The 27,165-nt window shown below is 44.8% G+C and overlaps 2 protein-coding genes across 2 annotated transcripts; both read right to left on the bottom strand.

The window, feature by feature from the left end:
- Positions 1–291: 291 nt before the first annotated feature.
- Positions 292–2,114, bottom strand: LOC108927874 (cytochrome P450 2J2-like). The gene is made up of 5 exons (XM_029254839.1): positions 1,890–2,114; positions 1,614–1,755; positions 1,078–1,265; positions 796–937; positions 292–467 (listed from the first exon to the last, which is right to left on the bottom strand). The coding sequence occupies exons 1-5, from the start codon at positions 2,112–2,114 to the stop codon at positions 292–294; spliced, it is 873 nt and encodes a 290-aa protein (XP_029110672.1).
- A 9,813-nt stretch (positions 2,115–11,927) lies between these two features.
- LOC108927875 (cytochrome P450 2J2-like) lies at positions 11,928–26,921 on the bottom strand. The gene is made up of 9 exons (XM_029254658.1): positions 26,629–26,921; positions 21,273–21,432; positions 20,599–20,748; positions 16,758–16,918; positions 16,441–16,617; positions 16,132–16,273; positions 12,793–12,980; positions 12,449–12,590; positions 11,928–12,149 (listed from the first exon to the last, which is right to left on the bottom strand). The coding sequence occupies exons 1-9, from the start codon at positions 26,821–26,823 to the stop codon at positions 11,974–11,976; spliced, it is 1,491 nt and encodes a 496-aa protein (XP_029110491.1). The 5' UTR covers positions 26,824–26,921; the 3' UTR covers positions 11,928–11,973.
- Positions 26,922–27,165: the final 244 nt, after the last annotated feature.

The following is a 27,165-nucleotide window of genomic DNA, read 5'->3' as shown; positions in this document are numbered from 1 at the left end:
AATGTGTGTGTGTGTGTGTGTGTTCAGTTTTTGTCTTGGTGATAATAGCAACTTAATTCTCACACCCTCGCCCCCAGTATGAAAAGCAAAGGCCCAAAACACCCATTACTGAAGTAGGTAACATGACATTGTAACTTAAGTTACAACTCCACCTCATGCACTTCCATGGGATACATATGCCTACACCACTCTATTCCTTTTGTACCCTACACTTTCGGGTAATTAGTTCAATGTGGCATCAGAACATTTTCAGATTTCCAGCAAAACACCTCCCTTAGGACATTGCTGTGTTCAGCAGGGTACAACACACAACTTGTATGGCTTAGGGCTGTGGGTGACTCCCACTTTGGACTCCAGGGTGGGCTCCACACCAGGGGGTGGAGAGAATGTGAACCGCTGGAGAAGGGAGGTGAAGAACAGGAACAACTCCATCCGTGCCAGCTGCTCCCCAAGACACACCCTCTTGCCTGAAGAAACAAAGACAACATAATAATTGAGAACTATACTCCTATTTCCATGCCACATAATTTTTACTGTTTACTGAGCAAGTATATTGAACAATATTATAAAAACTGAGTTTCAAAATTTTATTAAACTGTGCTGTCACAAGGACATAGATTCTTCTGAATGTACTTTCCATTTGTGAAGCTAAGTCATCATCATTGATGTTGTTTTCAAGCATAGCAGGCCATCTGAGAATTGAGTTGTATACAGTATTTCTAACTTTCTCACAGTAAAATATAGAACAGGAAAGACAGATTTCATCAGTAAGGCATTGCACATGTAATATGCTACCAGCTGAGAAAGGCAAGAAGGCATCTCGTCTTCTGAACTTCCCCTCTGCATCCAGGAAATGGCCAGGATTAAATGTGAAAGGAGTCTCCCACTCAGTTTCATCATAAAGCACAGAGTGTAATGTTACCATCACCATAGTACCCTGGAAAAAATACATGAAAGTATCTATATAGATTTCAAATAAAAAAAAAAAAACACTGTTCTAACATTGTTTATAATGTACAGGATATAAAGTCTGGAGAATATCTTGATATGTCAAAAAAAATAAATAAATCACCTTACCTTGGGCAATGTGTATCCTCTCAGTGTGGTGTCTTTTGTCGTCAGACGCACCAAATTCAGTGGTACGATGTTACCCATCCTTTGTATCTCATGAATAACAGCATCAGTGTAGGGCATATTGGCTCTGTCTGCCATGGTTGCCAGACGTGAGGGTCCAAGTACTTGGTCTATTTCTGCTTGTACCTTCTCTAAATGTGTAGCAGAGTAAGTAAGATTTTAATAAGGAAACTGAATAGGTACAGTACCTGTATCTTGAGAGTACAAACTTCACAGCTGGGACATCTTGGTCATTTGTTTGTACTACAGCATAAAACACATTTAAAACACATTCTTTGACACCACTTGTATATGTCTCTGGCAAATTAAACTTAAAATTTATCAGCCTTGGTCCAGTTTTATCTCGAATGAACAACACCATTCAAATAATATGAAAAGTAATGGTCGTAAATATTTCTCATCTTGTAGACCATGCTCAACTGAGAACTTTATAACTCTGCCAAGCTTTCAGTAAACTTATCTGCAACATGAAAACCAACCTTGTATTTCTGGGTATTTAATCATATACAGCAAAGCCCAGATCAGTGTAGTTGATGTTGTTTCTGTCCCAGCAGCAAACAGGTCCAGAGTGCAGAAACACAGGTTGTCCTCATTGAAACCTGCTTCAGCATCATCTTTCCACTTCAGGGACAAAAAACGACAAAAATTATGTTCTGTTCTGTACTGGAACAGATACTAGCAGAACAGATAAGTAACTGCATTTTACATCATGCAAAAAAATTCTGCAATTCAACTGGTTACTTCTCTAATATTACCTTTTCCATCTCAGAAAAGAAGCTGTCAATGTAGTCTCTCGGAGTCGAAGGGTCCCAGTCCTCCTTGTGCTCCTTAATTTTTAGCTTTATAAAGTCAATCACAATTGCCCAGTGGGATAATATTTTTTTGTGTGGACCAGGTAATCTGCGCATCAGCCATGGGAACGTGTTGTACAACTGAAAAACAAAAACAATGAATTCCTCAGAATTTTTGTATTGATGCATCCCTCCTCCCTGGGAAGTTAAAGTTGTGGTGTCTGCAGTTCGGGCTCTTGCCACGTGTTAGGTGGCCACTTACGGTGTATGAGTTTTCTGTCCAGGAGGTGGAGAAGCTCGAGCAGATTATTAGTGCGACGATAAGGAGATGGCTGGGAGTGCCACGCTGTTTGAGTAGTGTAGCGCTATATGGTAAGGGTATGTTGGAGCTGTTAGTATCAGGTTTGGTGGAGGAGTACAACTGTGCAAAGGCAGGTTTGGAGCTGACTCTAACGGAGTCAAAAGATGAGTTTGTGAGAAAGGTGGTGCCATCAGTGAGGACAGTTCGGAGGTGAAACCCCAGAGACGCAGCTCAGAGAGCAAAAGGGGTGCTGATGTTGTTGGACGTGGTTGGGCACGTGAAGAGAGGGAAGGAAGGGTTTGGCCCCGGCCATTTGCGGCGGTTGTGGAGTGCTGCCCCAGAGGCAGACAGACGGCGATTGGTTGTTGAGCAGGTCCGAGGGCAGGAATGCTGGCGAGATCTGTGGGCGATGGAGGCGAGTCGCCTAAAGTTTATTGTTGGAGCGACTTATGATGTGCTACCAACGCCACAGAACGTTACGCAACGGGCAGGTGGTGATGGTTCTTGTAAGTTGTGTAGTGGTGTGGCGACTCTGAGGCGCATTTTGTCAGGGTGTAAGGTCAGTTTGGGGCAGGGGCGCTATACTTGGTGCCATAATCAAGTTCTTAGATGTTTAGCAGGTGTGTCTGAGAGTAAGTAGCTACTTGTGAATTCTTTGCCTGTTGGCAGTTTAGCTAGAACAATTGGTTTTGTGCAGGCGGGAGAGAGTAGCACTATGCAAGAGCAGACGTGCCATGGTAGGTGGGGTAATGCACGGAACTGGAAGCTGTTGGCTGATGTGGGCAAGCAGCTCCAGGTTCCGCAGGTCATTGCTGTTAGTTCGCTGTGTCCAGACATGGTGTTATATTCGGAGGGTGAGCGTACTGTGTACTTTGTAGAGTTAACAGTGCCGTTCGAGGATGCTATTGGGGAGGCATACGAGTGGAAACTGTTAAAATATGCTGATCTGGTAGCAGAGGCAAGGGACCATGGATGGCGGGCTCACGTGAGGCCGGGAGAGGTAGGTGTTAGAGGGTTTGTGGCTAAATCAGCTACAGCATTGTTGAGGGAGTTCGATGTTAAAGGCGGCAATGAAGGAGCTGTCTGAGGCAGCTAAGAAGGGAAGTCAGTGGTTGTGGTTAAAAAGAGAGCAGGGTAGTTGGGGTTACAGGCTGGAGGGAGGTGTGTAATGGTGGAAAATTAGTGGTAGGTGGTGAGTAGTGGGAAGGAGCTGGTGATAATTAAGGATATGTGGCTGTGTTAAGTAGGATAGTTTAAATTTGTGCAGTGGCGCATTAGCAGTTGGTGTGATGGCGGGTCTGGAGGTAAGGTTAGAAGGTATGTATAGAGTTGTAGTTTAACTGGTTGAGTTAGTGGGGTTGCGGTATTTGTTGAGAGTGAAGGGTCTCAAACGTGTGTGGAGGGGGATGTGTCTGGTTTGCCGGATTGCGCTGTTGAGCCTACTGGAGGTGTCGTGGGCCTAATTCAACAAAACACCAACAAAGGGAGGTGCTCAATTAATAACCTCAATGAAATACTCATGTTGGAACCCTGCTGGTGTGGTTTGTTGGTTTGGTTGATGAGGTAGGCTTGGTCTGTTGATTTGGCTTTGTTGGGTTTGATTGATGGTTAGCCTTGGTTTGGTTTTTCTGGTGGTGGCTCAGATGTGGTTTGTTGGTTTGGTTTTGTTGGTGATTGTGGTTTGATGGTTTCTTATGTTGGTGGGTTAGACTTGGTTTGGGTTTGGTGGTTGGATGGTTGGGTGATTGGCTTGGTTTTTCTGGTGGTATGGGTTGATGTGTTAGACTTGGCCCGTTTGGTTTGATGGTTAGTTTTTGTGTTGGTGGGAGGAGGCTTGGTCAGTAGGTTGGGCTTTGGTGGGTGTGGTTTGGTGGTTGGTTATTAAGGCTGTGCTCACAATATCGATACAGCGATACATCGTCATGAACTCCTGACGATGAGCATATCGATACAGCTGCTGCCGTATCAATTCTGCTGCTCTTTTTGAATTATCACGTGATGTCAAGTAGCTGCCATTTTAGCAACATGAGCAGCAGCGCACTATTCAAAATGGATAAGAGGATTTTGCCACCGCTGACAAAAGTAAAATCAAAAATATGGGACAATTATGGGTTTTACACTAAACCGGAGAGTCAGACATTATACATGAGTCATGCAATATGCAAGAATGGCAAAGCAAAAGTTAAGTACTGCGGCAACACGACAAACCTCTCTCTGCATATGACAAGACATCATCCAGACCAGCCAGCCCTGGTCGCAGCAGGTAGCAGCACACACCTGTCATCTCAGAAGCAGCCAACGTTGCCCGATGCTTTTATCTCGAAACGCCCATCCACGTCTCAGTGCTCTCAAAAGATAACAAATGCATTAATGCGCTTCATATGTCAGGATTTATGGTCATACAGTGCTGTCAAGAATAACGGCTTCGGACAATTGCTTCGCGAGTGTGAACCACACTACACAATACCAACCCGTCAGTTTTTAACAGAAATGGCAATTCCCTGGTTGTATGATGAAGTTAAACGAGACGTTCTGCCTTCCCTCTCTTCTGCAGAGAGATTTTCCATTTCCTGCGATGCTTGGACTTTGAGAGCAACCCAGTTGTATGTCATGATAACCTGCCACTATGTTAAATCGGTGTTTAAAAATGTGAAGTGTTTGAGAAAAATTAGTTTGTTAGTTTTTGCTTTTATAGAATATGTTTTAAGTTTTGCTTAGTCCTTCAGCCTTGTTGACATGCTTCAACATTTGACACTATACTAGTATACAGTTTTGTATTGGTGAGTTAGGCTCGGTTTGGTTATTTCTTGGTGGGTTAGATCTGGTTTGTTGGTTTGGTTTTTGTTGGCGGGTTTTGGTTTGGTGGGTGGGTGGCTTAGGTCAGTTAAGCATCTTTGTCTCAGGGCATTGAAGATGTATGTTTGCTATGCTGGGTGTAGTTCTCTGTGGCTTTAGGTTGGTGGTTGAATTGGGTCCTTGTGTACAGCTGTTGAAAAATATGCACAGAGTATAACATCTTTTCCTGTCTATCTTGAATGTCCAAGTTCCGACCTTCTGTGAGGACAACATCCTACAGGCATACAAGTTCATGTTTTCTCTGGTACCTGACTGTGAGCGTGGCTCTGCCGTTTCTGTAAGGGATCTAAAGTGGGTGTGCCAGGAATATTCTGCTGGCGGTGTGTAAATTTTGTGACAAATGCCCACAGTCCGGTAATTCTCATCAAATCTCTGTATTAAGAGAAGCAGAAGGCAGGCACAAAATGCTTTTGATAGTGTGCTACATGAAAGAAATCTCCAATTTTTTCGAAGAAAAAATGTTAGTATGAGATACTTCCCTTGATACGACATCACATTCAACAAGACTATTTAAAGTAAAATATTAATCATATCCAGCACATACAGTATCTGGTATAACAAGGAGAAACAATGAAGGCAACAGTTGTTTGCGATCAAATTATACCTGTTTTGTTCCACTGATATCTTCGACACTGTAATACGGACATTAACATTTATAATGCTTTCTTTGGCGGAATAACAGCAACATTAATATATTTTACGGGGGGTGTGCGGTGGCACTGTGGTGCTGTGGGTTGGACTGGGTCTTGCTCTCCGGTGGCTCTGGGGTTCAAGTCCCGCTTGGGGTGCCTTGCAACGGACTGGCGTCCTGTCCGGGGTGTGTCCCCTCCCCCTCCAGCTCTACGCCCAGAGTTGCCGGGCTACACTCTGGCTCCCCGTGACCCCGTTTGGGACAAGTGGTTCAGAAAGTGTGTGTGTGAGAATATATTTTACTGATAAATAAAAACCAGAGTAGGAATACTTTCCAATATATTCACAATTATTAATTTAACTTGTGCTTTTCTCCCAGCAACTTACAATTATTTTCTCATTTATACATCGGGTAATTTTACCAGAGCACTGACAAGTACTACTCAACAACTGTTGTACAGAGAGAGGTGGGATTCAAACCTCTAACCTGTGGGTCTAAACCCAGCAGCAGCTCTAATCTTGAGCCATTCCTCGGACTAGTGTGTAGTCTATTCTTTTACGGAGTTTGACAACAAATAGTGCAACAGCAGAAATCGAAGGAAAATCAGCAACACGCTGTTCATGTTCCTTCTATCCTCAGAAGGTAATGAGCCGGAACAGAGTCTCTCAGCAAAACGATGATCTGCTCCACCTCCTGCCTTGTGAATCTGTTGGTTTTAACGGCTGCATTAATTCATTTAGAGAAAACGCATGTACCTCTGCCATCTGGAGATGAATTCTATCCGAATCGATACGGAAAAGATCTCCCACAAAAGGCAGGGACCACGGTGGTCCAGGAGGAAAGTTTTTCGGAGCCTTGTTGTTTTTAATTAGGTCCACAAGTATCAAAAACACAAAGAGAAAGATTAAAACACTGCTGAGGTCTAACCATCCTGACAAGGAGAGGACAGAAATTGCTGTCATTGCTGCGTATTTACAGGTGACACCAGTTCTGCTCCTCCAGAACCGCACTGTACCGTATTGAACTTTGAGAAATGTTCCGAAAGACTGGAGCTTGAAGACCCATTTGATGAACACTTGAGTGACCAATCAGAGTCCGGGTCCCGCCCACTGACAGAAATATTAAAACTGAGATGTAGTACGCCTATTTCTGAAAACTAGAGCGTTGCCTTCCTGTACAGGCTTTTTTCTGGTTTGTTTTTCTTTTCTGTGTTTACCTGTTTTCTCCTCCACACATAGTTTTTCTACCATTAGTTCTCCTCCCCTGTCGATCATGGTCAGTCCTGCTGCCACTTCCTTCATCAGCACCAATCACCTCCAGGTCCCACCACTTTAAAAACCTCCTATTTGGCCAAGGTAGGTAGCCGAGTCACCATCAACGGCTCCCTCGGGGGGTGGGTGCCCCAGCAGAGCAGAGCGGAGCGGGGTTGCCCGCTCCCCCCGCTCCTTTATGTTCTTTATATTGAGCTGCTGGCGGCCGCCATACGCGCCCACCCGGGGATTGATGGTCTGATTCTGCTGGGGGGTGGTGGTGAAGTGGTGAAGCTGGCCCAGTACGCGGATGACACTACGTTGTTCCTGTGCTTGGACCAGTCGCTCGGTCAGGTGCTCGGCCTGGTTCAGGTGTTCGGGCGTGCCTCAGGCTCAGCGCTGAACCTCAAAGTCTCTTGTCAAGTTCCTCGGCAGCTGGAAGCATAGAGAAGATTGCATCAGTGGTTTTTCCCAATGCGAGGGTCCTCTTAAGGTGTTGGGGGTCAACTTTCTAACAGGGTTAATTGGGAAGAATGTCTGACCAAAGCCAGATGGAAAATGGGTTTGTGGAGGACAAGGTCCCTTTCCTTAATAGGGAAAACATTGGCGCTGAAGGTGGACATCCTCCCCACTTTGCTCTACCTTGCGCAGGTGTACCCCTTGCCCCGCACAATGCGGAGAGGCCTCACGAAGGACGTTTTCAATCTCGTCTGGCGGGGCAGGTATGAGTACGTGAGGAGGGAGGTCATGTACCTTCCAATGGAGGAGGGAGGGAGGGAGGGATGTGCCTGATATTCCTCTTAAACTGGATTGTCTCTTCCTCTCCCAGTTATGCAACCGACTGGCAGCTCCAATTGAGCATCCCCACCAGTACTTCGTGTGTCTTTGTTTGGCCCTTCCAATGGGCCAGTTGGTGAAGTCTTGGTCCAACACCGGGCCTAATGCTGAGACACGGCCCCCCCATTATAGCCACGCTGTAAAGTGGAGTAATACCATGGTGGTCGGAGTCAAGGCAGAGACCCTCCCTAAGCACAGGGCCTTGTATAAGGCCTTGGTCGAGAGGAGAGGAACTCAAGCTCTTTTGGGGCTCGAGGAGGGTACCTGGACCAGGATTTAGTCAAAGGGGCTTGACCACCATCTGCAAGATTTGAATTGGCGTTGTGTACACAGTAAGTTGCTGGTCAAAGTAGTCGTGCACAGGCACAAATTGACCAGCTACCCACTCTGCCCGCGACTCCAGTGTGGCAAGAGTGAAACTCTCACACATGCCTTCTGGGACTGCAGGCAGGTGCGGGAGGTCTGGCATTTGGTGACTTGCCTGTGCAGGAAGATCGATCCGCAGATGGTACTGATGTATGACAAAGTCTTGAGGGGATGGGACCCTGGCGTTCAGAAGGCAGCAGCCACCTGGACGTGGCTGGTGATCAGCGTGGCCAAGCAAATGTTTTGGAACGCAAGAACCCAGCTGGTCCAGACAGGGGTAGACTTGGGCGTCCAGGGCATGTATCATAAAATCCAGGCTGACCTAACGTTTAGGATGGAGAAAGACGTCACTCGGTGGGGTTACTCAGAAGCCAAAGATAGGTGGAAAAGCTTCTTTTGGCTGCGACCCCACAGGTTTGTGACAGATCCTCCATCCTGGGGAAAGTAACACACATCCTTTCGCACTTACAAAACACCGTAACCCCTATTTTTGGTGACTGTAAGTGTTGCATTTTGTGGTGTGTTATATGTTTTATGTTAGATGTAGGGTTTCTAATTTTTATGGCACACTTTATTTATTTTGCACTACTTTAAAAATTTCTAGCACTGATCGCACTTCTAAGTACACACACACACACACATCTTCAGAACCGCTTGTCCCATACGGGGTCACGGGGAACCGGAGCCTACCCGGTAACACAGGGCGTAAGGCCAGAGGGAGAGGGGACACACCCAGGACGGGACGCCAGTCCGTCGCAAGGCACCCCAAGCGGGACTCGAACCGCAGACCCACAGAAGAGCAGGACTCGGTCCAACCCACTGCGCCACCGCGCCTCCCTCACTTCTAAGTAGTCACCTATAAATGATTACTTGTGGGTTGTGTTTGTATTTTCTTATTCATTTATTGTTATTTATCTATTAATTGACTTTAGTGTAGATTTCGTTTCGTTGTGTGGTGCATGTCGTGTTTTTACTTTGTATATGTACTTTATCATTCACCTACTCTACTAAAACGACAATAGGGTAGACATGTTGCGAGAAGGGAATCGCCCAAAAACGGTAGGTAGGGTATATGGTAACACCCTGGGAACAGGCCAGGGGACCGCCCATCTAGAGCGGTAAGTGTTACCGGGTAAATTTTCCTTTAGTTATTTATTAAGTATGATTTTAAGCCTTGGGGTATGTCCTTTAGTGTTTTAAAGGTTCTGCCATGCGGTTCTTATATTAGTTGGTCTTACTGATTTTAGTATTTCTATAAAATTTTGTTTAGGATTAATTTATTTTTTGAATAAAGATTTTAATTATTGGAAATGATGAATGAAGAAATTTATTCGTGTCGAGTAAGACAGTGTGTGGAGCCAGACACCCTTGGGTGGGTTAGTGATCCATTCTGATCCGAAGTTTAAAAAAAATTTGCCCACTGAATCTCAGATTTGTGTCTCAGAGCGCAACTTTCACTTGTTTTCAGTGGCAGTGTTACTTATGGAGGGTGGTGGCGCGGTGGCGCAGTGGCGCAGTGGGTTGGACCACAGTCCTCCTCTCCAGTGGGTCTGGGGTTCGAGTCCCGCTTGGGGTGCCTTGCGGCGGACTGGCGTCCCGTCCTGGGTGTGTCCCCTTCCCCCTCCGGCCTTACGCCCTGTGTTGCCGGGTAGGCTCCGGTTCCCCGTGACCCCGTCTGGGACAAGTGGTTTTGAAAATGTGTGTGTGTGTTACTTATGGCTTCTGTTCAGCTATTGTACCCTGGTTGACTGCAATTAGTTTATCTTGGTGGTGTTGCCTTGGGGGGAAAAGAACTGGTAAAGAATGTCACATGCCTTGCATGTCCAACACAAAGGTTGTGGTACTGTCTGGTTGGGAAAAGTTAGGTGCCACCCCTTGTACTTTTGGCTGTTGTTGGATACAATACCTTAGTTAGGGTGCCACAGATGCTCAAGAGCCCTTTGTTTTTCTTTCCATAGCTTGGGTAGTATTACTAGATAAAAAATAGTTTTTCTAAGTTCTTTGGTTTGTAACTGTTGTAGTTCCTTTTCCCTCTGGAAAGTGTCTTTGTAAATATTGTACAAACAAAGTCACTTGAACATCTGCCTCAGTTTCCACTATAAAGGAAACTACACTGAGCACTTGGTTCTTATATGTGTCATTTTGCTGGGCCCTTATTACTAATGGTTACCATTCAGTTGATGTTCCACTCTTGCTACCCCTAGACACCTGGGGTTGGAACATGGAGGATGATGGTGACTGTCAAAATTATCCACATTTTTCCTGTGAGATCATTGTGGAGGAAGGAACTGTGTATTTTTCATAAATGTTACATAAACCATATTTGAGTATTTTTATCTCGTAGTCCTCAACAGACTAAAACATCATGGGTTGTATATTTCCCAACAACAAGCATTCCTATGAAGAACATACCTGAGTAAACGTACATTTTTTATGTAGTCAATCTGAATTTAAAAGCTGAAAGTCTGAATTAAGAATTAGCAGGAATTGCTGTCAGTTAGGACGTAGGCTGTTCGTTTCATCGCCAATAAATGTTTTGAATTGTATAGTAAAATACACACACACACACACACACACACACACACACCTTCTGAACCGCTTGTCCCATACAGGGTCACAGGGAACCGGAGCCTACCCGGCAACACAGGGCGTAAGGCCGGACGGGGAGGGGACACACCCAGGATGGGACGCCAGTCCATCGCAAGGCACCCCACGCGGGACTCGAACCCCAGACTGGAAAGCAGGACCCGGTCCAACCCACTGCGCCACTGCGCCCCCCCGTGTATAGTAAAATAATCGCATATCAATATTATAACACTGTGCTTTCACCTTTTACTTTATTTACACCATTTAATAAAAATGTATTGTGTGCTTTAGAAAAATACATCTTGCTTTTATGTAGCAGGATGCCATCCAACAGAAAAGAAACTTGTACAACAGTGTTTAAAAACATAACCTTTTATTTCCAAAAAACAGATAATATTCAGGATAATTTCATTTTTGATCTGTAATGCATTCACTTTAAATCTACATTTCACTGCTGCTTTTGTTAAATGTTTTCAGACAGAAATACACAGTTGTGTTCCTTTGTGTTAGTCTGGCTGAACAGTGAATTAACCTATGATTTATCCTGAAAATCATAACTGTAAATGAAGCTTTAATATATCATTTAAATAATAGTGGTCAATATTAAATTTATAATCTAGAGTAAAACACTCTACAGCCGCATTACACAGTGCTTCTAATGGCATTGCCCAAATGTTGTGTTGAGTGACAGACATAGGTTGTGACGCATTGAACGTTAATTCTTAGGAGTATCCCCATCCCAAGTTATCAAAATTTCTCCTGAAAACGTTGAGAAAGAGTAAAAAGCACTTATAAAAGCAGAGAAACAAAAACTGACCAGAAAAAAAGGTTAGTGTAGTTTTTTCTTTTTTAATCGAGGTTGTGATTTTAATTTTTTTAAAATGTCACTTGATCACCTCACAATGGGAACCCACCTTACAGGGTAAGTTCATGGAATGTATTAACATTGCTGTGTAAGGAATGGGTGTTTGCAAATGTGAAATAGATGTAGTGCAATAAGAGTATCTGTAGTCCAGAGAAAATTCCAAAAATTTGTGTTTTCACTATTATTGACATATATATGTAATGTTGTAACTTACACCTAAAACTTAAGCATTTCTACAGAATAATTTTTTTTCTGTAGACACTTTCTAAAAATAGGTTTATTTTTGCAGTTTAAAGCTGAACATGTGCTGACTTCCAGTTCAAAACTTCCAGAAGTTATACGTTACATTACTGTGCTCAGCGGGGTACAGCACATAACTTGTATGGCTTTGGGCGAAGAATGAATCCCATTTCAAATTCCAGGGTGGGCTCCACACCTGGGGGTGGAGAGAATGTGAACTGCTGGAGAAGGGAGGTGAAGAACAGAAACAACTCCATTCGAGCCAGTGATTCCCCAAGACACATCCTGTTCCCTGAGGAAAGAAAGACACATGGCACTTTCAAAACTACACTCACATTCAAATTCAATGTTATTTTATTAATGTTAACTGAAAAAATTTCTGAATTTTCTTTCCAAATGTCATTAAAAACTTATCACAGAAGTGCAGCTTCCGAATATTAATTTGTGAAGCAACATCAAATATGCTGAATTTAGGCACAGCAGGGCAACCGAAAAGTGGGCTGTTCGGTTCATGCTTTAAATCTCAACAATTCAAAAAGTTTTTTGTTGAAAACAAATGACACTGACACACTATTATACTCGCACACATACCAGCTGAAAAAGGCAAGAAGGCATCTCTTCTTTTGAACTTGCCCTCCTCATCCAGGAAATGGCCAGGATTAAATGTGAAAGGAGCCTCCCACTCAGACTCATCAAACAAAACAGACTGTAAAGTTCCCATCACCATAGTACCCTGCAACAGATATCCAAGGCCTCAATCCTGACATCATCTACAGAGCAAGACAACTGTTACTATGGAATACCAGGTAGATTCCCTTCATGTGTCAAGCCAAATAAAAAGAAATCAAAGCTGGGACACACTTGTACCTTAAAAAACCTAATATCTTGACAAAAATATCTAATTATGACAAATATCTTAGCATGAAAAGTCTCACCTTTGGAATTGTGTATCCTCCAATTGTAGTGTCCTTTACAGCCATACGTGGCACATTCAGTGGTATAATGTTGCCCATCCTCTGTATTTCATGAATAACAGCATCGGTGTAGGGCATATTGGCTCTGTCTGCCATGGTGGCCGGATGTGAGGGTCCAAGTACTTTGTCTATTTCCGCTTGTACCTTCTCTAGGGGAAGAGTAGGACAGATGGGAATTCACAAAGCTTTCAACATGCATCTCTCCTCTGCCTGTATCAAGATCAAGACTCTGGCTATGACCTACAAGACCATTGACAGATCTGCAACCGGATACCTACACAACCTGAATGCTCACTTTGGTCACAAATCTGGGTCTAGAAAATAAATAAATAACCCCCCAAAAGCTGGTGGGATGGACAATAGGTGGTCCTTGGCATACAACATGGTTCCATTCCAGTGGCCTCAGGGATACATAGACAATTGAAAAGTATGATTATATGAAAACCGGGGGGTGCGGTGGCGCAGTGGGTTGGACCACAGTCCTGCTCTCCGGTGGGTCTGGGGTTCGAGTCCCGCTTGGGGTGCCTTGTGATGGACTGGTGTCCCGTCCTGGGTGTGTCCCCTCCCCCTCTAGCCTTATGCCCTGAGTTGCCGGGTAGGCTCCGGTGCCCCGTGACCCCATATGGGACGAGCGGTTCTGAAAATGTGTGTGTGTGTGTGAGATTATATGAAAACCTTGTTATATCTGTTTCAATAATATCACACATTTCAGTTTCAAATACAGTAAATCATTATAGTTTCATACTGCAATCAAATATTCCCTGTCATTAATTCTTCCACTTTTCTCCTGCACAACCAGAACACTCACTTTTTTTGCACACAGACACACACACAATGTCTCCAACTGCTTGACCCGAGCAGGGTCGTGGCAAACCAGAGCCTAGCCCGGCAGTACAGGGTGCAGAGCTGGAGAGGGAGGGGACACACCCTGGATGGGACGCCAGTCCACCACAAGGCATCCCAAGCAGAACTCAAACCCCAGACTCAACACAGACTAAGCTCCGGCCAAAACCTGCTTCGCCACAGTACCACTCCGCCCCCCCCCCCCAGTTTTTTGGTTTACTAGCATTATAAAACAAAATGCAACAAGGGAATCACAGACAAAAAGATTTGTAAATAAAATGCAATTGCTGCAAGACACCAAAACACCCTCAGTCCCAAACAATTACAAGAAGTACCTTGCAGTAGCCAGGCCAACCACAGTTATCATATAGCAGATGCAGTGGTCATCATTGAGTGTCACGACAAAACATCGGGACTCAAAGATAAGTCTGGGTGGTCGTAAGTCACTAGTATCATCAATCGAGAAGTATTTCTATCAGGAAATGGGTTGAATTCCTCAGACACTTACTCCCGAATCCAAGAAGTTTTCCATTTTCGGCATCCTTCCTTGAACCTATATCTCATTCCTCAACCAACCCATGCACCACTCAGAAATTCTGTTTGATACACTGAATGTTGAGTAAGCCTTTTAAACAATCCCACTTTATTACAATAGATCAAAAAAATCTAGGAACAACTATTTACTGACAGTTTTAGCACAGCGTGTGTTTCTCTGAGTTGTACATTCCTTTGGAGGAGCTTCTGTGACTGGGTCCTGGACTTCCTCTCGGGCAGGCCCCAGGTCGTGAGAGTGGGCCAGGCCACGTCCAATGTCATCACTGTGAGTACAGGAGTGCCACAGGGTTGTGTTTTGAGTCCTCTGCTTTACTCTCTCTACACATATGACTGTGTGTCCTCCCATAGCACCACTTCTAAAATCAAGTTTGCTGATGATACAGTGGTGTTGGGGCTCATCTCCAACAACAATGAGGCAGCCTACCTTGAGGAAGTGGAGAAACTGACATCATGGTGCCAGTTGAACTGTCTCTCCCTGAATATCAGCAAAACTAAGGAGCTGATTGTCGACTTCAGGAGGAGGCAGCAGCGGACCTACACCCCACTCAAGATCAGCGGAACACCAGTAGCGAGAGTAAACAGTTTCAAATACCTCGGAGTGCGCATATCCGAAGATCTGACCTGGACTCATCACACTCAAGCACAGGTGAAAAAAGCCAGGCAACGGCTGTACCACCTGAGACAGCTAAGGAAATTCAGGATCTCCCCAGCAATCCTGAAAGCTTTCTATATCAGGGCTATAGAGAGTATATTGACTCAGTGCATCTCGGTGTGGTACGGGAACTGCTCATCCCAAGACCGCAAAGCCTTGCGGAGAGTCGTGCGCTTAGCTGAGCGCATCTCCGGGACTGCTCTTCCCCCGCTGCATGAGATCTACACCAGGAGATGCAGAGCGAGGGCTGATAAGATTCTTAATGACCCCAACCACCCTGCTAATTCACTTTTCTGCCTGCTGCAATCTGGCAGACGCTATCGTAGTCTGATGGCCATAACTGAGAGCCTCAAGAGGAGCTTCTTCCCTCAGGCCATCAGACTCCTCAACATGGACACATCCCGTACTTTAAGGACTCCGGTAGCATAATGTTTTTCATTCATCAGTGCTGCACATTGCACTTTACCATTGCATATTGCATATTGCATATCGCATATTCAATACCTGCACATTTTCTTGTTCCCTAAAACTCAATTTTAGTTTTTTACATTTTAGCTTTAATTCAATTCCCTGTATATTTTCTTAATCTAACTTTAATTATATTCTCTTTTCTTTTTAAAATATTTTTTTCTCCTTTAATATATTGTCTTGTTTGCACAGTCTACAGAGCTGACTAGATTAACATTTCACTGCAGGTTTTATGTGTGTATAACTGTGTACGTGACAAGTAAAATCGTGAAATCTTGAAATCTCTGATAAATGAATAAATACAAAATGGACATTTATTCCACTGCAAAAAATTAAACATAATTCAGAAATGAGTGAGTTTTCTGTTAAGTTGAACACTATTTGAATTGTGTGATTTACTAAAAGATTCATTCATCATAAATATCTCCTTATCTATTGCAGGGTCCTGGTAAGCCAGAGCCTTTCCCAGGGAAACCTGAGATAAGGCAGGTTACACCTTGGAAAGGGTGCCGGCTTATTGAGGTGCCATCTCATACACACACTCACATACAGGAAACTCTCACAAACTGAACCAGTTTTCACCCCACAACTAAATCCATAACCAAAGAGCTGGATGGCACTACCCGCAGCACCATTGTGCCACCTGCATTAAAGAAACACTTAAAACTGTTACTTTGATTGGAAGAAAAATATCAAGGGGCTGCAAGAACTAAGACTGGAAACGTCATAAGTGTGCCTAGCTTTAAAAAGATTTATACTGTATGTGCAAAATGAAAACCAACCTTGTATTTCTGGGTATTTAATCATATACAGTAAAGCCCAGTTCAGAGCAGTTGATGTTGTTTCAGTCCCAGCTAAAAACAGGTCCAGAGTGCAAAAACACAAGTTGTCTTCACTGAAACCTGCTTCAGCATCATCTTTCCTCTGAAAAAAAATAACAAGTGTTGAAACAGACACCAGCGATTCCTTTTCACACCCACTGTGGGTTATAATTGTGTATAATCTTTTATATAGCTGAATAAATAAATGACTATACGACAGTTAGGAACATTTTCTCATATTCCACCTTTTGATTACTTCTCTAATATTACCTTTTCCATCTCAGAAAGGAAGCTGTCAATGTAGTCTCTCGGAGTTGAAGGGTCCCAGTCCTCCTTGTGCTCCTTAATTTTTAGTTTTACAAAGTCGATCACAATTGCCCAGTGGGATAATATTTTTTTGTGTGGACCAGGTAATCTGCGCATCAGCCATGGAAACATGTTGTACAACTGAAGAACAAAAACAGTAAATTCCTCAGAAAATTTTATTTCTGTAAATTACTTATAAATGAGACAGGATGAAGTGTCAACACAAGCAAAATCCCTAAAATCAATGAAGAATTACACACAAGTAAAATGAGGTACTTTACCTGAGCCCAAATGCTTCCCTCCAAATAAACTGCTTCATTCATTAATTTCAGCAGTCTTTGGAAGTAGCTGTTGCTGTAGTCAAACCGGTCGCCAAACACCAGACAACTGATGATGTTGGCAACAGCATTGTTAACAACGGAAATATGTTCAAATGGCTGGCCTACGGGATTTTAATTGAAAAACAATGTGAGCTGAAAGCCTTACTCAGTTGTTATATTAAAGTACACACACACACTTTCAGAACCACTTGTCCCATACAGGGTCGCGGGGAACCAGAGCCTACCCGGTAACACAGGGCATAAGGCCGGAGGGGGAGGGGACACACCCAGGACAGGACGCCAGTCTGTCGCAAGGCACCCCAAGTGGGACTCGAACCCCAGACCCACTGGAGAGCAGGACTGTGGTCCAACCCACTGCACCACTGCACCCCCCTATATTAAAGTAAAAGATTATAATTAAGATATGAAGACATGGATATGTGCAAACACTCCGGCAGAAACTGATGTTTAAGGGTCAAAGTAGAAGAAATCAGGGGCTTTCAGAAAAATCTAAATCAGGGTAGAATCGTGCCAAGAGCCAATTTCTGTTGCAAGGGGCCGCGATGCCACGCGCCACCCTGCCTGCTCCTAATGCCTGGTATACATTGCACCCAACCACCTGTTGGACCTTGCGGGTGGTGGGCCCACATGGCCCCCCCACGTCGCCTCTTCCGGCTGAGCTCGGCCGGGTTACGTGGGCTGCCCGGCCACCAGGCGTTCGCCTAGGAACACTACCCCCGGGCCTGGCTCCAGGGGTAGGTCCCGGTGACCCTATTCCAGGCAGGGTAAACATTCTCCTGCTTACTTTTTCCATGGAGGTTTTTGGATTATGTTAGTCTGAATCTTCACTCCAGACCTGTTCACCTTGGGAGACCCTACCAGGAGTATACTGCTCCAGGCAACATAGCTCTGGAGATCCCTAGATCACGCAAGCCCTTCCTCTGGGAAATCTGGCGGGGAGTGACTGGGAAGAACGGCTTGCCAAATCTGAACCCAAGTGGTGAAATGTTATTGGACTTCTGTGCTAGTCATGGTTTGTCCGTAACAAACACCATGTTCGAACACAAGGATGTTCATAAGTGTACTTGATACCAGAGCTCCTTGGGCCAAAGGTCAATGATCGACTTTGTAGTCGTTTCATCTGACTTGAAGCCACATGTTCTAGACACTCGGGTGAAGAGAGGTGCTGAGCTGTCAACCGATCATCATCTGGTGGTGAGTTGGATCAGATGGCAGGGAAAACTGATGGACAGACCCAGTAGGCCCAAGCATATAGTGTGGGTGTGCTGGGAACGTCTGTTGGAGGACCCTGTCTGGAATGATTTTAACTTACCTCCGGGAGAGTTTCTCCCACGTCCTAGAGGAGGTAGGGGACATGGAGTCTGAATGGACAATGTTCAGAACCTCCATTGTGGATGCAGCCAGGCACAGCTGTGGCCAAAAGCTTGTTGATGCCAGTCATGGCGGCAACCCGAGAATCCGCTGGTGGACACGGGTGGTGAGGGAAGCCGTCAAGCTGAAGAAGGAGGCCTTTAGGGCCTAATTGGCTCTGGAGACTCCTGACTCAGCAGACAGGTACTGGCAGGCAAAAAAGGCAGCAGCGGCTACAGTTGCAGAAGCAAAATCCAGGGCATAGGAGGAGTCTGGAGAGGCTATGGAAAATGACTATCGGTCGGCTTCAAAGAGGTTCTGGAGAACCATCTGGTGGCTCAGGAGGGGTCGGAGGAGCTTCACTCAGGCTGTGCTCAGCAAGGGTAGAGAAACTCTGACTTCTGAGGACATTGTCGGGAGATGGAAGGAGCACTTTGAGGAACTCTTAAACCCGAGAGATACGCCTCTGTAGCACGCCAAGGTGGCCCGGGAAGGGGGCGGAGACAGGGGTGGAGACGGGGGCAAAGCAGCCACGGCTGGGGCTAATTACCTTCCCTATTTCTTCCCCAGCACTCAGCAGTAGGGGAGAGAGATGGAGGAGGCAAGCGAATCCCAAGAGACGAACCCGAACCCGGAGACGATGCCGGCGTCCGGACCAACCCGAGGCTCCCAGCCCCCTGACCCACACGAAGTCCCGTCCTACCTGTTCCCTGGCCCCCCTTTTCCATCCCTTTCCTTCTCTCTGCACCGAGAGCAAATAAAACCCCTCACAGACAGGCACTGCACCTGTTGTCTCCTGCCTTGTCTCTTACAACCTCCCTTACAGGAGTCAGGGTCAAAGGCTTCTGGGTTGTCAGAGTCCATTTCCCTGGTGGAAGTCAGTGAGGTAGGTGGTAAGCTCCACAGCGGCAAAACACCAGGGGTGGATGCGATTTTCCCGGAACTGCTTAAAGCCCTGGATGTTGTATGGCTGTTATGGCTGACACGCCTCTGCAATGTTGCATAGACCTCAAGGACAGTGCATTTGGATTGGCAAACTGGGGTGGTGGTCCCTGTCTTTAAGAAAGGGGACCGGAGAGTATGTGCAAACTATCAGGGTATCACATTTTTCAGCCTCCCTGGGAATGTCTATGCTGGGGTGCTGGAAAGGAGGCTCCAGCTGACAGCTGAACCTCGGATTGAAGAGGAACAATGGGGATTCCGTCCTGGCTGTGGAACAGTGGACAGCTTTTTACCCTCTCACAAATAACTGAAGGGGCATGGGAGTTTGCTAATCTAGTCGACATGTGTTTTGTGGACTTGGAGAGGGCCTATGACCGTGTTCCTCGGGAAATTCTGTGGGAGGTGCTTAGGGAGTATGGGGTACCGGGGCCACTACTGCGGGCCATTCAGTTTCTGCACACACAGAGCAAAAGCTGTGTCGGCATACTCGGCATTAAGTCAAGCCCGTTCAGTATGGGTGTTGGACTCCTCTAAGGTTGTGCCTTGTCTCCACTCCTGTTTGTGGTCTTCATGGACAGGATATCAAGGTGCAGTCGAGGTCAGGCGGGCATTTTGTGTGGGAGTCGGAAGGTAACGCCTCTGCTTTTTGTGGATGATGTTATCCTTTTGGCACTGTCACATAGTTGCCTCCAACACGTACTGGAACAGTTTGCAGCCGAGTGTGAGGCGGTTGGGATGAGGATCAGCACCTCAAAGTCTGAGTCCATGGTTCTCTCACAGAAAAGGATGGCATGCCCCCTCCAGGAAAGGGGAGAGAATTTGCCCCAGGAGGAGGAGTTTAAGCATCTTGGGGTCTTGTTTACGAGTGAGGGTAGAAGGGAGCATGAGATCGGATGCAGACTGGGAGCAGCGGCAGCAATAATGCGGTCACTTTATCAGACTGTAATGGTGAAGGGGGATCTGAGCCATAAGGCAAAGTTCTCCATTTACCGGTTGATCTACGTCCCTACCCTCACCTATGGTCATGAACTTTGGGTAATGACCGAAAGAATAAAATCGCGGATATAAGCAGCTGAAATTAGTTTTCTCCGCAGGGTGTTGAGACTCACTCTCCGTGACAGGGTGAGGAGTTTGGACATCCGGGAGGAACTCAGAGTAGAGCCGCTACTCCTCCACATTGAGAGGAGCCAGCTGAGGTGGTTCAGGCATCTGATAAAGATGCCCCCTGGGCACCTCCCTTTGGAGGTATACCAGGCACGGCCAACTGGGACGAGGCCCTGAGGTTGGCCCAGGACCCACTGGAGGAATTATACCTCACAGTTGGTCTGAGAATGATTGGGGATCCCCCAGGCTAAGCTGGAGGAAGTTGCGGGAGACAGGGAAGGCTGGGCCTCTCTCCTCTCCCTGTTGCAACCACGACCCTACTAGGACAAGCGGGAAAGAAGATGGATGGATGGATGGAGCGTAGAACCATTTGTTTCAGTCATACCTTGACTCTTGTCTATGACGTCATTTAGGAACCTACACTCCACTTGGATCTGTGACTCAAGGCTTTTCTTCCCCAGTCCAAAGTTTCTCAGAGTAGAGAGAGCAAACCTTCTTTGTTGCTTCCATTGATATCCGTTGGAGGCAGCCAAACCTTTGAAAAACAACGTATAAAAGTATTTCTTACATAATCTATAGTAAGTGACTACCATTTGGTATACATTTCTGCTATTTTACTAATCCATTCTACATTCTAATTTCAACAACTGATACATGTACTTTTACTTATCCAAAAAGGGCCAGAAAATCTTGTGGCATTAGACACTTTTTAAAGCACACTTATAAGAAAACAGTCTTCTCAGCCACTGTGAATTAACTGAAACTTACATTACTTGAAACTGCAAAAACAAAAACCTAATTATGAATTTCCAAACTGTTGTTTTTGGCTTGTCCACATGAATTTAAAAACCTTCAAATTCATGTGGACAAGCCAGAATTAACTATTTTTAATCCTAGCATCATGATACGGTTCGATTATGCAGTCATCAGTAAAACTAAAAAAATGGCTCAATAAGACATGTAGCATTCATGCATACTACATTCTCCTAGTTTTCTACACTGAAATTAATAAGGATATGGTCTTTCATATGAGTCAATGCCAGGACAAACACAAATTACCCTTGTTCAACATAATGTCTTCAAATAGTGGTACTGTTGGACGACCAGCAAAGTTTTCACCATGTTCAACCAGAGCCTCTTTCAGAAGCTGTAGACCATTCAGGATAACTATCCTTTGCCCAACTCGAACACTGAAAATCTTTCCATATTGCTTGGCAAACTAGAAAAAGCAAAATGAAAAGTCCGTTATTAGCACAGATAATTGCTAACAAACTATGCTAATTATTTGGTGCAGTCTAGTCCCTTAACTGTTGCCAATGAAGAGGGCAGTAAGTTACTTCAGATTCAGAGTAAACATCTTGCACACCTGTTTCTCCCATAACAAGTTTCATTTGTTTTGCGATATCACTCCAATACACAAATTCTTGTGGAGTCAAATTACTATTATTTATAATCAGACAAGTTTTTAAATGCATAACAATTATAATACCCACATATTCTATAACATCTGAAACAAATAAATATTAGTTTCTCTTCAAATATTGATTTTCTTAAATAACAACACCCAACAACATAAATACAAAAACATACAAAATGTTTGTCTCTTATAAATATCCCTATTTTACACTATATAAAAACATTCATCCCATTACATAGTAAAACACTCTCGTCAAGTTGGTTGTGCCCAAGGACTCCCACCTAGAAATACACCAAGTGGTTCACTCCTGGTTTTGCAATACAAGCTAACCCACACACACCCAGTCTGAACCACTTGTCCCATACAGGGTCGTAGGGAGCGGGAGCCTAACCCAACAACTCAGGGCGTAAGGCTGGAGGGGGAGGGGACACACCCAGGACGGGACGCCAGTCTGTCGCAAGGCACCCCAAGCGGGACTTGAACCCCAGACCCACCGGAGAGCAGGACCCAGTCCAACTCACTGTGCCCCCCGCAGCAGCAGCAGCAGTAATTAGTATTTTACGGATGGTATTTTTGGCAGCATCTTGCTGAATCTTTGCTACCATCATGCCCATCACAGATCACTGTATGACACTACTACCCCAGTACATTTCCTAGCCACCCTTCTTCATCCCAGCTTACAAGTGGAAAAAGTTGAGCAAAGAAGAAAAAAATGCAGCCATGTATGTAGTTTACACATCACAAGTGGAAATTCTTGATTTCTCTAATAATTGAATTTCAGGCAAACTCAAAACTTTTTCAGAGCTTCAGATTTGAATAATGGTTTGTTGAAAGGATAACTCCATGTGAATGGTGGCTCTTCAACAGTGATGTCATTGATGTAAAATCCATGGCTCCTGTCAACCATCTCTCACTGCATCCTCTGCAGGTATAAAACCTGTCTGTAGTACATACAGACTTGTCCAGCCAATTTAGGAACAGGCTTGGCAAAGAAAATGCAGCAATATTTGTTTCTCTTCAAGGCCCTAAACAAGAATACTGAACTGGGTGAGTAATAAGTAACCAATACTTCTTGTAAAACTGTTGGTGTCTTTGAATGAAAGGCTATAATATCATCATTTTCAAAAGTTGTGGTGGAATTTATTTTTGATATCTTTTTCAATGTGTTATTATGTGCTGCTTAAAGCTGGCTAGTGTGTTAAAAACTGCTTTAATTATCCCAGAATCATTCTTATTCATTTATCTTTCATCTTATTCACTTAAGTGCTGATAGCTTCCTGTTTTCAAGGGCTTCTAGATAAGTTACTAAATAAACCTTCTAAGATATGATGAAAAATAAATATATCAGAAAAAAATGTGAAAGTGATTTAAATCAGTCTTTTCTGTTAATCACTTAATTTAAACCAATGGAGTATACTCAGCTTCAGTTCACCAACCCAACTGGGACCATTTGTTTATAAATAAATCCAACCACAATGGGACAGCAAGCAGCGTTAGAAGTACTGGCAAAGGTTGCAGGTTCAATTCTCACCTCTGCCTGCAGTACCCTTGAGCAAGGTACTTACCCTAAATTGCTCCAGTAAAATTACCCAGCTGTATAAATGGGTAAATAATTGTAAGTAGCTCAACACTGTAAGTTGCTTTGGAGAAAAGCATCTCCTAAATTAAATGTAAATGTCACAATCAATAAATGCTAAATTTAATCCTTTTTTTTGGTGATGCTGTGGGTAGCACCGTTACCTCACAACACTTGGGCTGTTTAGACATAGGTTCAGCTGTGTCTCATTGTGTATGAAGTTTGTATGTCCTCCTCCCCACTGACCCTCAACACTGGCACTCCACAGGGAAGTGTCTTGAGCCCAGTGCTGTATTCCTTGTTCACACATGACTGTGTGGCCAGGCACAGCTCCAACACCATCATAAAGTTTGCTAACGATATCACCACTGTGGGTCTGATCACCAACAACGATGAGACGGCCTACAGAGAGGAGGTGAGGCTCCTGGCAGAGTGGTGCCAGGACGACAATCTGTCTCTAAATGTCAGTAAAACTAAGGAGTTGGTGATTGACTTCAGGAAACAGGATACGGTTCATGCATCCATTTACACAGGACGGGACATTGTAGAGAGGGTCAACAGCTTCGGATTCCTAGGGGTCACCCTCGCTGCCAAACCCACATGGTCCGAGCACACAGCATCGACCATCAAAAAGGCCCATCAGCATCTCCACTTCCTCAGGCGTCTGAAGAAAGCCAGGATGCCCACTACAGTCCTCACCACTTTCTACAGGTGTGCTGTGGAGTCCGTCCTCACAGAGTGTTTTACATCCTGGGGTGGCAGCTGCTCCATACAGGACAAGAAAGCCCTACAGAGGATAGTCAAAACAGCTCAACAGTCCGGGACACTTGCACCACACGCTGCCTCAGAAAGACGATGCGCATCACGAAAGATCATAGTCACCCCGCACGGGCACTTTTCTGTTCTCTGCCGCATGCAAAGCCGCTCAGGTCTATTTGAACCCGCACTGCTAGGTACGGGAACAGCTTTTAGCACAGTGCTGTAAGAGGACACAACAATCATCAATGTGGCACCTTTAGTAACTACAGTTGGACTGCTCCTTCCAAGCACATTGGTAGATTACACTGTCACGTTAAGCATCTGCATTCTCACTCTCACATTCTGAGTTCTCTGGCTGTCAACTGGTATTATTGTTATTATTGTTACTGTTATTTATTGTCATTGCTATCAGCATTACTCACTCTCATTGTCATTGTTTTGTTTGTGCAGTATTTCTGTTGTCTTTGTCCATAGTCTGTGGAGAAGCGCACACACACACACACACACACACACACACACACACATTTTCAGAACCGCTCATCCTATACGGGGTCACGGGGGAACCGGAGCCTACCCGGTAACACAGGGCGTAAGGCCAGAGGGGCAGGGGACACACCCAGGACGGGACGCCAGTCCGTCGCAAGGCACCCCAAGCGGGACTCGAACCCCAGACCCACCGGAGAGCAGGACTGTGGTCCAACCCACTGCACCACCGCACCCCCTGTGGAGAAGTATTCAAGAAGAATTTCATGATACTTGTACATGGTACTTGTACCTATGACAATAAACTTGAAACATTTTTAGTTGGCTTTCTTGCCACGGTGACTTCAAATCCACCATAGCTGGTGAATGAATGTGTGCATGTAGCCCCATCTGGTGTTCAATCATGGTAGAATAACCTGTATGGCCATGCACCCTGGTTTTCTGGGATGGGCTCCAGGGAAGCCATTAAATGACTGACTATCTCATTTTCATCAATCACTTGTGTTTAACTGAGTTACTGTGTTCCAGAGGCTATCCTATAAACACAGAGCATGAGGCAGAGTACACCTGACAGGCGGACCAGATGATAGTGAGCCACAAAACTTTGGCAAGTATTATTTAATTTGGCTCATATCTTTTTCCAGGGTTACTTATCTTTTAACTGGATCTGTGAGGATCTCCCCACTTTGTTTGCTTTATTATTTGTACACTTAATAAAAGCACAGCAACAGATGTCGCTCAAATTATTTACTGCTTGATGATGGACCTGCCATCAAGTCAAAGCTGAATCATAGTGATCACTCATGTGGTTTCCCTGCCTCATCTAACATGAAGTATGCTGTGGGTGGCAAAAATCATCTGACCCCACAGGGTCAGGATGCAGACGCACTTGAAAACACCTGCACCCATTCCAACTGCCCAGCTTATCCCTCTGGTCCTCATGTCCTGGAAACACATTGACAAGTTTCCCAGGAAGGCTCCCATGATTTCTGTTGACATTAAGGGGTTTAAGACATGCACAGTTGTGGCTCTCCTCTTAGTCCTCTACAACACTTCTACAAAGCAGCAGAGCACACATGCCTGCAGACCCCTCCAGTAACACTCTTCGGTCAGCAGAGTGACGTCAAAGAAGGATGACGGCCTGTTCCGTTGGACACAGATGATGTTCTCAAGTGGTAGTCCAAGGGGTGCAGTGATGATCTCTCGAGTGAAGGGGACCTGTTTAGGATATCCACCCATATCCTCCCAGCTAATTCACCAAAAGCACATGGGGAATGCAGACCCTGAGGAACACCAAGCTACTATGCTTGCTATGGTGGCCATCCTCTTCCCTTCCCGGGGAGCTTTCAGTGTCTTCAAAAGGGACCCTTAGCTGATCTATCCGGAATAAAGCGCTACAAATAAAGTCTCTGCATCGCCCTGCAAGTACAGCCAACCAAATCCGGCACCTTAGGCTTAGCAGGCGATCAAAACAAAATTAAAATCTGCAAGTTCAGTCCACATCCTCTCCAATCCAGGTAAAGATACAGTAATACACTACAAGATAAAATGCAAAATACAAAATCACCAAGCCTAGTGGTGCAGAGCTAAGTCCAATAAAAAAAAAAAAGACAAATACAAAAAACAAATAGAAGCAAACCAAATAAATCAGAAGATGACACAGCAACCAGTGTAATAGGCAGCACCTATGAAGAGCAATGTAGGTTTAAACAGGGGCTTCAGTATCATTTGAACAAAACAAATCAATGTTCACACCAGGTCAGTTGCCACAAATTATAGGAAAAAGAAAAGCAACCTAATATAACTCATCTGGTTAAAAACACTTAAGGACAGATTTATTTAGATTTAGGAGTAAAATTTCATTGGATTTCAGAGCGTCTCACATTGCAGTAGCAGAGGAAAGAATTCAGTCTTATACTTGCAGGCAATATTATAACTTAGATCTCAGTCAGTGTGATCAGTGATCGATCGATGGATCGATCGGTGTCAGTGACATGCAGCGTCTCACAGCTCCTTCTTCTTAAACTTCCACACCGTTCCCTTTATGACATTCAATAACTGACGGGTTTCTGACGTACAATGATTGTACGCTACGAGCGGGGCATGAATGACTCTCAGTTCTGTGTGAATATGAAATCTGTTGGTGTTAACGCATGAATACATAGAGAATACGCACGTACCTCTGCCATCTGGAGATGAATTCTATCTAAATCGATACGGAAAAGATCTCCCACAAAAGGCAGGGACCACGGTGGTCCAGGAGGAAAGTTTTTCGGAGCCTTGTTTTTAATTAGGTCCACAAGTATCAAAAACACAAAGAGAAAGATTAAAACACTGCTGAGGTCTAACCATCCTGAGAAGAAGAGGACGGACATGGTTGCTGTTATTGCTGCGTTTACAGGTGAATCCAGTTCTGCTCCCTCTCTGCCTCCAGAACCGTACTGTAATTGAACTTTGAGAAATGTTCCGCAAGACTGGAGCTCGAGGACACCTTTGATGGACACTTGAGTGACCAATCAGAGTCTGAGTCCCGCCCACTGGCAGCTCAACTCCACAGCGAATAAGACGGTGGTTCATGTCAGTCGCGCCTGTTTACGCTCATTAGGCACAATAACGACAGGAAATGACTGGACGAGACAACATCTTCATTTTTACATTTAAATTCACTTTTTATGAAACAGTGACTTTCCAACATGAAGACCACAAATGCATGTTAA

The sequence above is a fragment of the Scleropages formosus genome, chromosome 9 (genome assembly GCF_900964775.1).
Source record: "Scleropages formosus chromosome 9, fSclFor1.1, whole genome shotgun sequence".
Lineage (NCBI taxonomy): Eukaryota > Metazoa > Chordata > Actinopteri > Osteoglossiformes > Osteoglossidae > Scleropages > Scleropages formosus.
Note: the sequence above shows the minus strand (reverse complement) of the source record. Positions and strands in the feature narration are given on the sequence as shown.

Excerpts from the sequence above, each read along its gene's own strand:
- LOC108927875 (XM_029254658.1), bottom strand. The coding sequence starts at position 26,823 with ATGTCCGTCCTCTTCTTCTCAGGATGGTTAGACCTCAGCAGTGTTTTA. Across the intron at positions 16,618-16,757 it reads AGGGAAGCATTTGGGCTCAG|TTGTACAACATGTTTCCATG; the intron begins GTAAAGTACCTC and ends TTTGTTCTTCAG. Across the intron at positions 16,274-16,440 it reads TCCTTTCTGAGATGGAAAAG|AGGAAAGATGATGCTGAAGC; the intron begins GTAATATTAGAG and ends ATTTTTTTTCAG.
- LOC108927874 (XM_029254839.1), bottom strand. The coding sequence starts at position 2,114 with ATGCATCAATACAAAAATTCTGAGGAATTCATTGTTTTTGTTTTTCAG. Across the intron at positions 938-1,077 it reads GAGGATACACATTGCCCAAG|GGTACTATGGTGATGGTAAC; the intron begins GTAAGGTGATTT and ends TATTTTTTCCAG. Across the intron at positions 468-795 it reads CTTCTTGCCTTTCTCAGCTG|GCAAGAGGGTGTGTCTTGGG; the intron begins GTAGCATATTAC and ends TTGTTTCTTCAG.